We start from the raw sequence: 14199 nt of genomic DNA, 5'->3' as shown, positions 1-14199 counted from the left end.
TATTTTTCTAATTTTGTTTATCGACATTGTCAATAATAACATTTCACAACAAGATGATTGTTTGTGAGGTAGCTCCTGTTACCAAACCAACTGTTACACATTTATTTCAGTTCATATATTTCAGTTTCACTGTCTCCCTCAGCGTCTAAAAACAGCTCAAGTCTAAACATTTTATTTCGATAACAAAATGTTTAAGGATAGAAAACACTCAAACGTATTACAGTTTGCTCAATAAAGACAATAAACAATAAAAATTCAATAAACATTATATATACCAATGGAAAGTGGGAGGAGACGTTTGCCCTAACTAAATATGGCGGCCCCTGGCTTCACCGCGAGAATATGCTTGCAGCCGCATACTCCATGCGGGAGTGAAGCCTCTTTGCCAGCAGTATGTTTAACCTTTGAACTCCTGAGTGTGCGAGTCCTCCGCCATATTGACTGTTGTCTTGACTGGAGGAGATAGAGAACATTTTGAGGTCCGAGAAGAAACGAAAGTGTGCTCTTAAAATCACCGAAACTGGTGCAAACTTGGTCAAAGCGTACTATAAACAAGGTCGTAATGGCAAGGAAGAAAAGCAAGCAGCAAGGGGTCGCCCAGAAGGAGCTTGTGCCTGGACAGCAGACCGCTCCGAAGAGCCCCGTCTCTCCCGGCGATGCAGCTGGCGGTGGCGGCGGAGATGCTGGGCTGGATAGGCTTCCCACTACCAAGGCGAACCAGGTAGCTAGCTGCGAGCCAAACGCTGCCTTTAAAATAGGCTAGCTAGCCTAGCTAGCACTACTCAGCTAATCCAAGCATCCTCCATTGTGCTTCTATTCTATCAGCTCAATCATGGAGAGGTGCAATTATATGCATCCGCTTGTTGGTGGGAAGCTATTTTAGTTGTAATTTAGCAGCGATGTATGTATACCTTTATGTCGTGTGAATTGTAATTAAATAAATATTAAGCTCAACTTACCGAGTAGAATAGTTCCCACCAGACGGATTTTTAGGCACTGTGATCACCATTGCAGCCAGTCCCTTATACCGGACAGGTGACATTGTACCTCGGGCAGGGTCGTCCCATTTCCATCGCTTACAAGACTTCATCCGCCCAGCTAACGTTAGCCAAGCTATCATCTTCAGCTAGCGTGCTGCAAACGTGCTTGCTGCCTGCACTTGATACCCTCCACAGGACCTACTCAGCCAGCAGAGGCTAACCAGCTACTAGCTAATCAGCCAGTTAATTAGCTTAAAAACTTGAAACATAATGGGTTATCAATTAGGGGAGCTGTCAGACTAGTTCGTATTAGTTTTTTTGTCGTACCAGAATCAAGCATCAATCTGTAACAGGAGCTAATGTCAAAAAGTTTCAGTATAAGCAGTTAACTTGTGAGCTAATGATGCTTAGCTGAATCAGAAGTGTCTGTGATGTTGAGGGTAACCGCTTAAAATAAATAAATAAAATTTATCCACCTGCAGGCTGGAAAACTGTCTTATTAACAACCAGCTGATATTACACCTGGCCTGAGCTTTATAACCTGCGACCTGTCCGCTGCTGCTGGGACCTGTTAATTACGTTTTTATAACGCAAACTTAAGCCCCTACACGGAACTCGATCAGCTTTTTTCCATAGAGCTTTTTAGTACTGTACCAAAAATAATTGAACTAAGTCCTATCATAACAGTGAATGTTCATTTTTATGTAAACTGTTATGGAGAAGCTCTATTCATGATTTATTGAGGTACCACACTATATAGGATATAGCCAACCGTACCTTCAAACTGGCAACACAGCACTTCTACAGTCATATGCACATGTTTTGATGTTTCTTGAAAGTTGCTTAATGAGCTCTGGCTTATATTTCTAATATGTTTGTAATCTGGTATTCTAGAAGTTTGTCCCTTTTGCAAAAGACATATAATTCCAATTGATCTTTAGTTTTTTCTCACCTGCTTTTTCCTGTTAAGGAGAACTTTTCCCTCATCTAAATCAAAGTCTAGGGACTGTGGGTGCAAGAGTATTGAATGAAATATCCCCCTACTGTAACGGTGTGAGAATGGTTGTGAATGTTATACACAAGGGTTAAAGATAGGTAATCCACCCTCATTGAACATTTAAACATTTATCTAGAAAAATCACCAAAACACCAAAGTTTCTTGACATTGATCGTTAAGGATGCAGTTTAATTTTGAGCTGACTGTGAATGTGTTTTGAATCGTTTCCCCCTAAACCATGAATTACAAGCATAATCAGTTTGCTTTTCAGGCTTTGATCTAGGGCACAAACCTTGATTGATTAAGCACGGAGCATTGCAGAGAGTAAATCTACTACATAATTTTACTATGTGTTAAAGTTAACATGATGGTTAAATTATATTTATTTGTTATTTTTATTTGTTTTTGTGGTGCTACTTTTTGCTTTTTGTTTGTTTTGTTTTTTCTTATGATGGTTCTGTCACACAATGCTTGCAAAAGGTCCAGCGAGGAAATAATTTGATCTTTATCATTGCTTTTTGGCACTTTGGTATTTATTGCGTGCACAGTATTATGAGCTTAATTAATATATGTTTTAGTCTGTGATATCTATTGCAATTATATGCATCAATCAGTCAACACATCTTATATATGGAACGCTTTCTTCTCTCTTTTTCTGCCTAGCCTATGCACACCTGCTGTCTCCTGTGCCATCGTGAATTTAAGGACTGGGGAGCGAGTTCTGTGAACGGGCTTCCCGGGGGCCATGGAACGAAGCTGGCCAACGCCGTGCCTGCGCTCTCCCAAGCTTTATTGCGGGAGGCGCCAGGGCGTAAGCTCGCTGATGCTGTGCCCTCACTATCTCAGTCCCTGCTGGGAGAGGTGCCTCTGTGGATCTGTCAGAGCTGCTGCAGGAGTGTAGAAGAGGAGGAGAAGCGGAGCACACAGGAGCAGCCAACACCGGTAAATAAAACAGGACTGATCTGGGTCACATGTCTGAGTACTTTTCAAAGCCTCTGTTTACTAATGTTTAGTTAAACTATGTTTCTTTATCCTACTGAGGTTACCTCATTATTAGTCATCATTTGTAACACTGTTTCTGCAAAATAAATCTTTCTAAATCTCACCTTTGCTGTTAGGGCTGTCAAAAGGTGCCAGAGGTCACTTATTTGTCCAAAAGAGCCACACAGGTTGGAACTATTTAAATATTACATCATGCCCACAAGAGGGCAAACCAATACCACAAATAAACCTGTTACTAAAGATCGAAATACCTACAACTGACAAAATAAGCAAATATAATTATTAGATTAATTTTTACTGAATGAACCTTTGAGGTTCTGAGAGAGCTCTGCTTTCAGTTACATGGAACAACAAGGATCTTTTCCTCAGAATGAGTTGTGAAGATAATAAAACCATTAGGAAACTATGGCGTGAAGCTTTTATCTCTGGATTATTTGTTAATCAGTCAGGACAGTTAAGGTTCCACAGTCTTGGTCTTCTACAGACCAAAATCCCAAGTATTCCCAAATGGGACACCAAGTGTTAAATCAATCTTTCTGACTTGAGTTTGTTTGTCACCTCTATGGCATCCTTACTGTTGATCTGTTCCAAAACAAAACAGACCTAACCTAACTTGCCTGCTGTTACTGTTAGCAGTTTTGTACACATATAAAACAGTCTGAAACTCCAGGTAGAACTAAACAACCTTTAACAAGTAAAAAAACAAAACAAGAAATTTTTATGGCTTGAGACTATTTAGCTGATATCTACCCACTTATATTCCCTCATTATGTAGGCTAAACCTGTCCCTTTTATCCTTTCTTGCACCTGCAGCAGTGTGAAGCACGCATCTACACCACACAGCTGTTCCAGCTTTGCCAACCAATATGCGCTTTTGCAGGTGGATTATGCTCCGTTAACCCTGCAGCAGCAGTAGGTCTAACAACTTCTCTGCTGGAAACCCAGCTTTGCACTCTGCAGTTCAGGAGACAGATACTAAGGGCGCTCCTCCCCCCCAGTTTTCTTGTAAATGTTCATTCATATTTAAAAAAATTTGTTCATATCTGCTAGATATACAATTGTGATTAGAATTTTACATACACTCATCATGGGCATGAGGTGTAAATCTAAAATTGTCTGCTTTAGATTTTCATTGAGTTCTTTGGACTTTCTCATTGTTCTGAGATTTGTTAAACAAATCCTTCTTATTCTGACAAAGGTAAAGTTGTAGTCAACTGTGATTAGTGATTACTAACGAGAAGTTAATAAGCCATGGCCTTGTCAAGCTAAAACACATTGTAGAAGCTTCAGCATCAGAGTGTATGTATAATTTGACCATGTGTGGATTAGAGAAAATTTCAAAATAAATTAAAGCTGTGCACGAAGTTATTGTTTATGCACCCAATTACATCCTGGCAAAAGAACAGTTCAAATAAGTCATTAAAACCCCCCAGAATTACCATGTAATTCATGTCTAGGATGAGTTTATATGAATCTCTAACCATAACTGTGATCAGAAAGGCACTTTGAGAGCATAAGGTCCACCAAGGTCAACAATTCTTCTGGTGTTTTTTTCCTAATGTGACAGAAACAAGCCTGCAATGAAGGAAAGTAATTGTCTGCTTTGGTTTTTCCGTAATCTCTGCTGCATATGTAAGACAGAAGCAGCCATTAAGCTTTCTTTGTTAGTTATTTTTGTAAATAATTTACATGGAATGCATTTTTTAAACTTATTTAACTTAATATATCACAATACTTCAGCTGGACTGCTGATGAGTGTCGTGGTCATGACGTTTTGCTGACATGTGGGTTAAATGTTAAAAGTTTCAAAATGAGAACAGCAGACAGAGTTGCAAAAAAGTGGCTTATGGTGACTTAAAGCATTCTTTAATATGTGGGGTTTTTTTCTTAAGTATTAAAGCAAAACACGTAAGTAAAATGATTTTCATTGCTTATCTGCAAGTTAGTTGCAGCTGCTACCAAACTGCAAGACACTGTTTGCAGCCACATAATTTATACTGGGGTGTTTTCTTTTTGTTTGTTTATTTATTTAGGTACCGTTGTCACACTCTTCCTCCTGTAAGTCCCAGAGCTGTGGGAACGGTTACCCAGAGCAAAGTACTGTGGACTGGGACCCGAGTTCTTTCCTGTCGGCTCACAAACTGTCGGGTCTCTGGAACTCTGCCCACACCAACGGAGGGGAACACTGCAACCACAGCACTTCTTCACACTCACAACAAGGTCTGTCGTCACAGAGTAAAAGAAAAGCATGCAGCGACTGACAATAAATGCTGAAAACATCACCATCCTGAATTTCAGGCTGTGTTGCAAGCTTCAGTTTTGGCAAATGGGCCGAATTTTGGTTAGATTTAGTTCCTTGGCTGTTTTAGCAGTACTGTGTGTGAGGTTCGTTTTAGGTCACTTTGTTCAGCTGTTAATCGAAATGATCATAGAAGAACTTAAATGCACGATGTAAAAGATTACACTCATTAAAAGTCAGCATTATAGGACATGCAGTAATGTTTTAATGTTAAAAAATGTAAAGACTGTGAAATTATTTTTAAAATACAGTTGCCTGTAAAGGTCATCATTTATACAATGTTGAGAAGGAAATCATGGGTACTATTTAGTTTGTGTAACAACAAGAGAGAGGAAAGATGTATGGAATGAAAACAGGGTTATACAGCTCGATGGCTCAGCAGTAGGAAAGACTGATGGTGGGATTAACAACAGCTAAAGCAAAGTAAATGAATAGAAAGTTATAAATACGTTTGTAGAAAAAGCAGTTGGAAGACACACTTCATCGATAGATGTGCAGGTATTCAGGCCACATGTCAGAGGAATGGCTCATTCTTAAGGATTTCATCTATTATGTGCAAAGTATATAGTTTTCGTTTTAATGAATTACTTACATCTTTTGGTTGTAATATTATAGTAATGTTATATCAGCGTCAGTCACAAATCCAAAGTGAAAGAATTATGCTGGCAAAACTCCAGTTCAGGTTAATCATATTGATTAGTCAGAAAGAAGCATTTATTATTAGACCTCACAGTCCAAAACTCAAGAGTTAATCCTGGAACATGTCGTCATGGGTTAATGCATCATCACGCATACATTGAGATTCTTCAGCGAAACATGACAGGTAGACCACGCTGCTTGGCTCCCATAACATTTTTTATTTTGCTTTTAATGGAAAGCAAACATCCATCATAGCTCATTTTTACTTCATTTCATTTGCACTTACACACTTGCAAGCACCTTGCCTGTTATTTCAAAGTAGAAATATGCATTGTATAGCATTTTAACTCAAGTGTATAAACAGAATGAAACACAAGTTATTAATCAGACTTTATACAGTTTTTACATTTCTGTTCCCGAGAAGAATGCAAAATATTTAGTTAGGAAATATCGCATTTATATTTTTACACAAAAAAATCCCCAAATCTGAATATAAGAAATCAAGAGAGGAAGGTGCATGGTGATTTTTGATTGGATAAATCTTACTTAATTGTAAGAAACTGTTTAATGATACTCATTTGCAAACAGTACAAGTGTGTTAACTACATTGTTTAAACAAAAGGATAAATAAAAGAGTTTCATACTGTAAACTGGGTGTATGATGAGCAGCAGGAACAAATATTTCATTCATTTCAGTTTATTAATTTTATTTTTTTTTAAATTCCTTAGTAAGGGCAAGACTTCAGAATAACAGACAGAAACTCCGCAATTCCCCATAGCGCAAGTGCTTGGTGAAGTGTAACGTCAGAGTAATGCAACAGTGAAAAGCACTGAACAGCAAGTTTCTCCTTAAACATGCATAAAAATCCAAGGATGCACATGCAGAGACTTGTGCACGTGACACAAGTCACAGACTTTAATGTTCATTCAGTTATATTGACATTAACAAACTTTGAGAGTCAGCCTCGCTTCCGAACTGGATTAATCCTCGATTTTAAAGTTCTAATGCTGCGAGTTATGCACAATTCACAGGAAGTCTCATTAACTGTTTTTAAAGTTCCCATTTCACATGATGAATGATGCATTCAGTGGGAATGGATCATTAGGCTGTGATTTATTACTTAGACCTGACAAACAACTAAGATGACTTTGTTTTTGTCTGATTTCTTACTTTTCTTTGCTCCCTTCAAAACCCTTTCCCTGCTGCGTAAATGTGATTGAATTTCTAGTTAAATATTTGAATGGTTCATGGCACCAAATGGCATTTAAAGAGGAGTAAGTGAAAGACTAGTTAAATGATCCATGCCCTTTGTGAAGGCAGCTGTTTCCTTTTAAAATAGACTGGTATGTTTTCCTTAAATTAATTAAGAAAGAATGAAGCTGCAGGAGAGGTGTTTAGCTGTGAAATACGCTACCAGCATCCTAATTGGCATCCCAATTATATTTCGCTGTATATAGCAAAAAATGTTTAAGCAGGCATTATGTTACGCGGATTTGTAACTTCTCCTGGCAAGTGTGTGTGATTACCAGTAAGAGGTGCAGTCAGTTTTGCACAGCAGAAATAAGCATGTTAAATAAATTATTAAAATTTAGTGCTGTCTTGATGTTATTTTAGCTAACAGAAAGGGATTTATGCTTCGGGACTGAAATGTTTTACATAGCTGTTTTCCTTTTTAATGTCAAAACATGTCCCCAAAGAAAAGAGAGTTATTTTTTAAAACACAAACTGCCCTTAGGTGGTAAAAACTCATTCATATTTTTCCCATGGTGAAAGTTAAAAGCACTGTTCCCCTTTATTTGTAACGGTCTTTTTTTAATGTCTGCAGGTATAACAGGAGTTTCAACCTGTCACGAGAAAAGAGGACTTAATGAAGCGCCAGGGAAATCGGCTAAAACGTCAGGGAACAAAGTATGTCCCTACAGTCACCCATCAGCCCAGAATTCCAGTGGATCCTCTGCTGGGAACGCACTCTCTACCTCAGCAGACCTTTGTAAGACCACTCCCAAGCACTTCAAGACCATGTGCCGTCGACCAACGCCACCAGGTAATTATTCTTCAACGAGTTCAGGAGCTTTTATTAAAGCCAGCAAAGAAGAAAACTCAAGTTTCAAATCAAAATGTGCAGCATTTAAGTTAAGAGTGTGTAATAGGCATCCAAATCGAATGATTTAAGTTTAACAAGATATTTTTATTTTAATTGTTTCTTTATTTTTTTAATAGAAACACCTAATTATATATTACTGTAGAAAACACAGTAACTGTTCTTTCAGACTTTGCAAGCCTGTAGTTGTATTTTGCTCTGAGCTCATCTTTGAAGTGAACTTTAATAGGATACTTTAGCTTACAGTCAAAAGATTAGTGGTAAGTGGACCTGAAAATTAACTGATGTACTTTAGAAAGAGATGATTCTGTTTGTGTGACCTGTGACTCATATTCATGGTTTGTTATTGTCCAGGTGAAGCCTTCCACCCCAGTGACCACCATCAACATACAGACTTATCGGTACCCCCCAACAGTCCCACTGGCCTGTCTTCCCAGCATTCCTCTCTCCTACCTGCAAAGCCGAACTCTGGGCAGCACGGCCATGTGACCTCCTCCTGTGGCACTGGCGTCGCAGCGCACGCACCATTCTCCCCTCTGGTACCAAACCTCCATGGCCCCGCAGCCAAAATGAATTCTCTGAGCCCAGATAGCCCAACATCTGTCCATAAACCCAGCCCGTGCAAAAACTCCCACATTCCCGCTGTGAACGCACAACACAGCAAACTGGGCACGTCTGTCGTGGGTTGTAACCACTCCTGTAATGGGCACAATCCGGGAACAGTAGCCACCTCCAATGTAGGTCATGTAACACCTGGGGCATGCAGGTGAGTTTTAATAATCAGCCTTGTTTTTTGTCACTTATTTAGCTGTGTTTATTCAGAGAACAATTATATCCTAAGGGTTTATCATTCTTTTTTTGTAGGGATCAAGCATGTAAGGGGCACAAGGTGACTAATGGGACGTTATGCCACCCTTCGTCTGAGCTGGAGGAGGGTGAGGATGAAGACAGCAGCTCTGAGAGGAGCTCCTGCGCCTCTTCTTCCACAAATCAGAAAGACGGGAAATACTGCGACTGCTGCTACTGCGAGTTCTTTGGACACAATGCGGTACGGTTTGATCGACCACTTTAAAAGTTTTGCTAACAAAGAGGTATGCTCTTTCATTTATCAAATGTGACTCTGTGAGAAGATCTCAGTATTGTGAAATATTATTTGCTCACAGCCTCCAGCTGCACCGACCAGCCGAAACTACGCCGAGATCCGAGAGAAGCTTCGCTCACGACTGACACGGCGTAAAGAGGAGCAGCGCCAAGATTCCGAACTGACAGTGGCTGGTGCCATCGACAACCGGGACGTGGACGAGCTGCTAGACTTTATAAACAGTTCTGAGCCCAAACCTGTCAACAGTGCCAAGGCTGCCAAAAGGGCTCGACACAAACAAAAGAAAAAGGTGTGGTAATTTTATTGAATGTGTGTTGTTTTCTGTTTTTCAGTTATAGTTCAGTCATGTTTATTTACGTCTAAAGCTGAGATTATTTGGCGAACTTTAATATTTAACATGGAATCTATTAGATCCATGTCAATAACATTTCCTCTTATTGAATAGGAAAGGTTAACTAGACACTAGCAGCCCAATAATAGAGACTTCAGATGAGATTTCAGTGCAAACAGCAGGAGAAATCTGCAAACACTTACACTGGATTAGTTACATGCTAATCCTGTGTAATCTCATGGGTAGGTGGGCCTCATTAATTATATGTGGGAGGAAGAAGTGATGAAAAGCACATTGCAAAGAAGTAAGTGCAAATTCATGGAGAAGCAAATGATGGAAAATTTCCTCTTAGATAGCATCAAAGACAGTTCGATTTATTGAAAATATTTTAAATTTAGATGAGACACTGCAGCTAAAAATTTTGAAATGACCAGGATCTTTGCATATTCATAAAATGTGGTCTGATCCTTCTCTCAGTCAATAGACAAAATCAGTTTGATTAAACTAAATCCACACAATGTACTTGTTTTGTGGAGCAGGGAATGATGAGGTAGATTTTGGACTGTCACTTGCTACCAAACTTTCATTATTTCTGGGACATATTAATTGAACATGCACCATCTCAGCAGGGTTAATTTGAGGACTCTGATTTTTTCCAAAAAACTGTCTTCTTTTTTAACCATTCGTTGGTTTATATAAATATGCGCAATATTTCATTGTCTTGTTGTATTGCTTAACCTCTCCTAAATGTCAAAGAATGGTCTGCTTTTCCTCTGTTTGTTGCCCTTACTGTTGATTGAGTAATTCCAGCAAAACTCTAGATATAGTTTTTAGCCTTTTCTAGCATTGTACATTACTGTAATTCTTCCTTTTCCCTCCTAAGACTTGAACTCTTCCACAGCATGCATTTTTAATTTCTCTTTGATATTTGGGCTGATTGGGACCCGATGAATGTAAAAACAAAGAATTACCAGATTTTTTTTTAACCTGATTTTTGTTTCTAAGAAAAATGAGAGCCACGTATGAGGATATTCGTTTAAAATTTCGATATAACAGTGGCAGTATAATGTTCTCGTAAGTGGATATCAGGCCCTTGTAGAGCAAAATTGAGTATTTTGGTCTAAATAACCCAAAATGTGATGTCCACATATGTGGACACCAGGTCCTAGGAGGTTAAGGTCTTGTTAAAAGGTCACTGTGGTTGATAACCAGACTTTGTATGCCTTTATTTACCATTAGTAGCACTTGTACAACCCATGCTTACAATCTCCACTCCTTAATTAGAACCGTTGAGTCTTATCTTTTCAATAACTCATTAGCACAAAGGTCCATTGACTTTTTTTCAGACTGAACTGAGAATTACTCAGCGTCTTCTATGAAGACATAAACACTACTGCTTTTTGTGTTTTTCTGTTGTTGTGACTTGGGTGAGATAAGACAGCCTCTGTGAGTAATTAAGTATTCTTGCAACTGTAAGTGACAATATAATAACAGATTACAGATATTTGATTTCAGGCTTGGGTATTTTCTAATACTCAGTCCTTTAGATACATTTTGGTCAGTATCAACAAAGTCCTTTAGGGTATATATTTTAACTTTATGCAAGTGTTCAGTACAGAGTCCTTGTGTCTATGTGAGTACCGTTTTCACTTTCTTACCTGTACCATGTCTGTTGTAGGAAAAGGCTCAGCAGGGCAACACGGGCGCTGCAGGCAGTGACCCCCACTCCAATCCATCTGAGCCTGTCGACGAGCCCATCCCTGATGGTTCTGAAGCCAGTCGATTGCTAGACTGGCCTCAGCTGGAACTTGAACGCGTTAATAGTTTTCTCACAAGTCGGCTAGAAGAGATTAAAAACACCATCAAAGACTCAATCCGGGCATCGTTTAGTATGTACGACCTCAATCTGGATGTCAATGACTTCCCAAAGAAAGCAGCCACGTTGGAGGGAAACCATTTACTGTCCCATCTGAATGGTTCCTCTGACTTGCAGCAGATAGACCTTGACCTCTCGCCTCTTTCGCTGGGAACCTTTAAAAGCCACCTGGACCTGGTTAACGGATGGGAGGACACAAACATTGTCTCATCTTCTAATAGCACCACCAGCACCACCACTGCATCAGGGGTCAGTGCAACAACAAAGGACATCCAGCGGTTGCACAGTACCCCTAGTCTCTCTAAGCTCATAAGAGTTCGCTCACCAGAAAGATGCACTTCCACTGGATCTGACAATTTACCACAGGTGCCAGCTCAAGCGACAGCTAAATCAAAAGAGGACGCCTCTGATCTTAAGAACACAACTGTCGGGAGCAATGGTGCAAAGTCGAAAAAGAATAAAAAGCAGAGACAGGAGCAGTCTGCGTCAGAGCAAAATTCCAACAAACCAACCAAAGCCGGCTCTGGTAACGAGGCACAGAAAACCAATGAGTCTAAAGAAACAGCATCTAGTGGCTCAAAGTCTGGAAACAAACAGCCCCAGCTTATCGCAGACCACCAGAAAAATGGGCCTAAGAAATCTGAAGAGAGCAGACCATCCAAACATGCAACAAATGGAGCAAACGGTGGCCCCTTGAGTGCACAAAGGGGGAAAAGCGACCCAGAGACACGAGGAGGCCGGTGTGAGCAGGATTCAGAGAGCAGAACACAACCCGCTATTCCAGCGAATGGACAACAACAGCAACAGTCCAAGGGGAAAAATAAGAAGAGCAAGAACAAGGGTGAAAAATCCAACAGTGCAATTGGTATGGAAAAGTAACTGTAATTGCATGCTTAATCATTACTGTTTTTTTTTAAATTATCTTGATGTTCAATTCTTTATGTTTATACTGTAGATGATGTATTTCTCCCTAAAGATGTGGATGCAACAGAAATGGATGAGATCGATCGGGAAGTGGAATATTTCAAACGGTAAGCTCATCACAATAAATGTCCAGATACGTGGAGGGTTTTTTTTTATATATTTGAGCTCAGCTGTTATATTTACTTGACCTTTTCCCCTCTCTTGTTTGTCTTTTGTTCCCTGTAGGTTTTGCCTGGATTCTGCAAAGCAAACTCGCCAGAAGGTCGCAGTGAATTGGTCCAACTTTAGCCTCAAAAAGGTTTCTTCCAATGCAGCTCAATAACTTGAACGAGTGCCAGAAAAAAAACTTCCCACCACAAACTCTTTCGGTAGAGCGCTATTTGGCCCAAGGCCATCTCTCATTCCCAGTTTTCTTCTCTTCCATACTAAGCCAAGGGACCCTGGTTCAAAATCATACTCTCCATTCAGAAGACTGAAACGTGTGGCTAGCAAAGCCAGGGATCATACTCAAAGCCAACTCTACCCTCTGCTACTATTTGCAATGTTCACTAAGTAAGAGATGCAAAAGTGGGAAAAAAGTCTGTTGAATCAACTGCATCCATGTGCTTAAGTATGTAGTATGTAATCAGTTACCGTACATTAAATAAATGTTTTGATCATAAATCTGAGACATTTTAACGTCGTTAAACGTCTGAATTCCACTTGATTGAATTTGGTGCTCATCCATTACGTCCTACATTTTTATTTTCCAATCCACTCCACCAGTCGAAATAGACACTAGAGGCCATGTGTCTTATAAACACTCGTACCAGTCTTCTCTTCTTGGAGCAGAGGAGACAGTTACATTATATTACTAGCAGAGAAGCCGCAGTACCTCTGCTGGTTGCTCACAGTTTTGAATTGGAATAATGTTTACTGGTAATTTTAAAGAAAATCAATAACCAAAAAGTGACAATGCATGATTTTTCTGCCAACCTGTTTTATTATGAAATGAATGTTTGGCAGTTGGTACACCAGCAACACTAAAATGTTTTAAAATAAATTTCTGTTAAATGTATTATTTGGCCAACAGAATGCATCCAAAAAACAAATCCAGTTAAGTATCCCCGCAGATACATCCCCATGCATGACGTGCATGAAAGAAAAATCTAAACACTGTCCCAAAATTCAGTGTCTGTCGCTTCAGTGTCAGTCCTCCTGTGATGTTAGTCTTGAACAATTATCTCTTATAAGTAATATCCAGTATACACTCTGTATGTGTATATCTTTAAAAGGACACCCTTGAACACGGTTTCTCAAAATCTTTTTTTTACCCTTCTGAATCCCAGCAGTAACAGTACACCAGTGTGAAATGTTCATTCTGCCACTGGAACAAAACACCTTGTTTGTTGTACATACTGAATGAATAATTTTTGCCAACTTGAGCCCTAGTCATGGGTTGTGTCTGGGATGCATTTTCCAACCATATTACTCACTTTCCCTTTACTGTGACCTCGATGGCACCCTCCACCTCAGCTAACCCAGTGAGACCCCAATCTTGATCTATGTTACAATGGCAAATATCACAAAGGAGACCTTTGGTTTTGACACCGGCCTTGAGTTTCACATCAGTATCAATGTTTTAGCTGATGGCTTTCATTGAAATGAATGATGTTTTGTTTTTTTCCTGAATCTGTGCTGAGATTTTGTTTTAATATAATATCTCTGATGCTTTCCAGGTTATATTCAATTAGAGAAGATTATCTTAATGTTTCGAATGTAGATTTATACTATACCAGTAATAGCCAAGTGTATGTTGGCTTGTTTCTTCTTTTTTTTTAAGAAAAAAAATCACTTTTGATACTGTGAAAAATCTTTCGTTCGGAAAGATTAAAAACAATACAGTTTTGACAAAAAGTGTGGTGTTTGCTTTTTACATTTCTCTTTTGCTGCATTTACTTGAAGCGC

General features: G+C 39.3%; 1 protein-coding gene across 1 annotated transcript; it reads left to right on the top strand.

The window, feature by feature from the left end:
- The first annotated feature begins 444 nt into the window (after positions 1–444).
- fam193b (family with sequence similarity 193 member B) lies at positions 445–14135 on the top strand. Its single transcript, XM_006781624.3, has 10 exons — positions 445–721; positions 2641–2919; positions 5013–5199; positions 7744–7962; positions 8374–8785; positions 8884–9067; positions 9183–9410; positions 11131–12193; positions 12284–12359; positions 12478–14135. The coding sequence occupies exons 1-10, from the start codon at positions 563–565 to the stop codon at positions 12572–12574; spliced, it is 2904 nt and encodes a 967-aa protein (XP_006781687.1). The 5' UTR covers positions 445–562; the 3' UTR covers positions 12575–14135.
- The last annotated feature ends 64 nt before the right edge of the window (positions 14136–14199 follow it).

The sequence above is a fragment of the Neolamprologus brichardi genome, chromosome 2 (genome assembly GCF_056152115.1).
Source record: "Neolamprologus brichardi isolate AB-2024 chromosome 2, ASM5615211v1, whole genome shotgun sequence".
Taxonomy (NCBI): Eukaryota; Metazoa; Chordata; class Actinopteri; order Cichliformes; family Cichlidae; genus Neolamprologus; species Neolamprologus brichardi.
The sequence above is the reverse complement of the archived record's forward strand: the minus strand, read 5'-3'. Positions and strand labels throughout refer to the sequence as shown.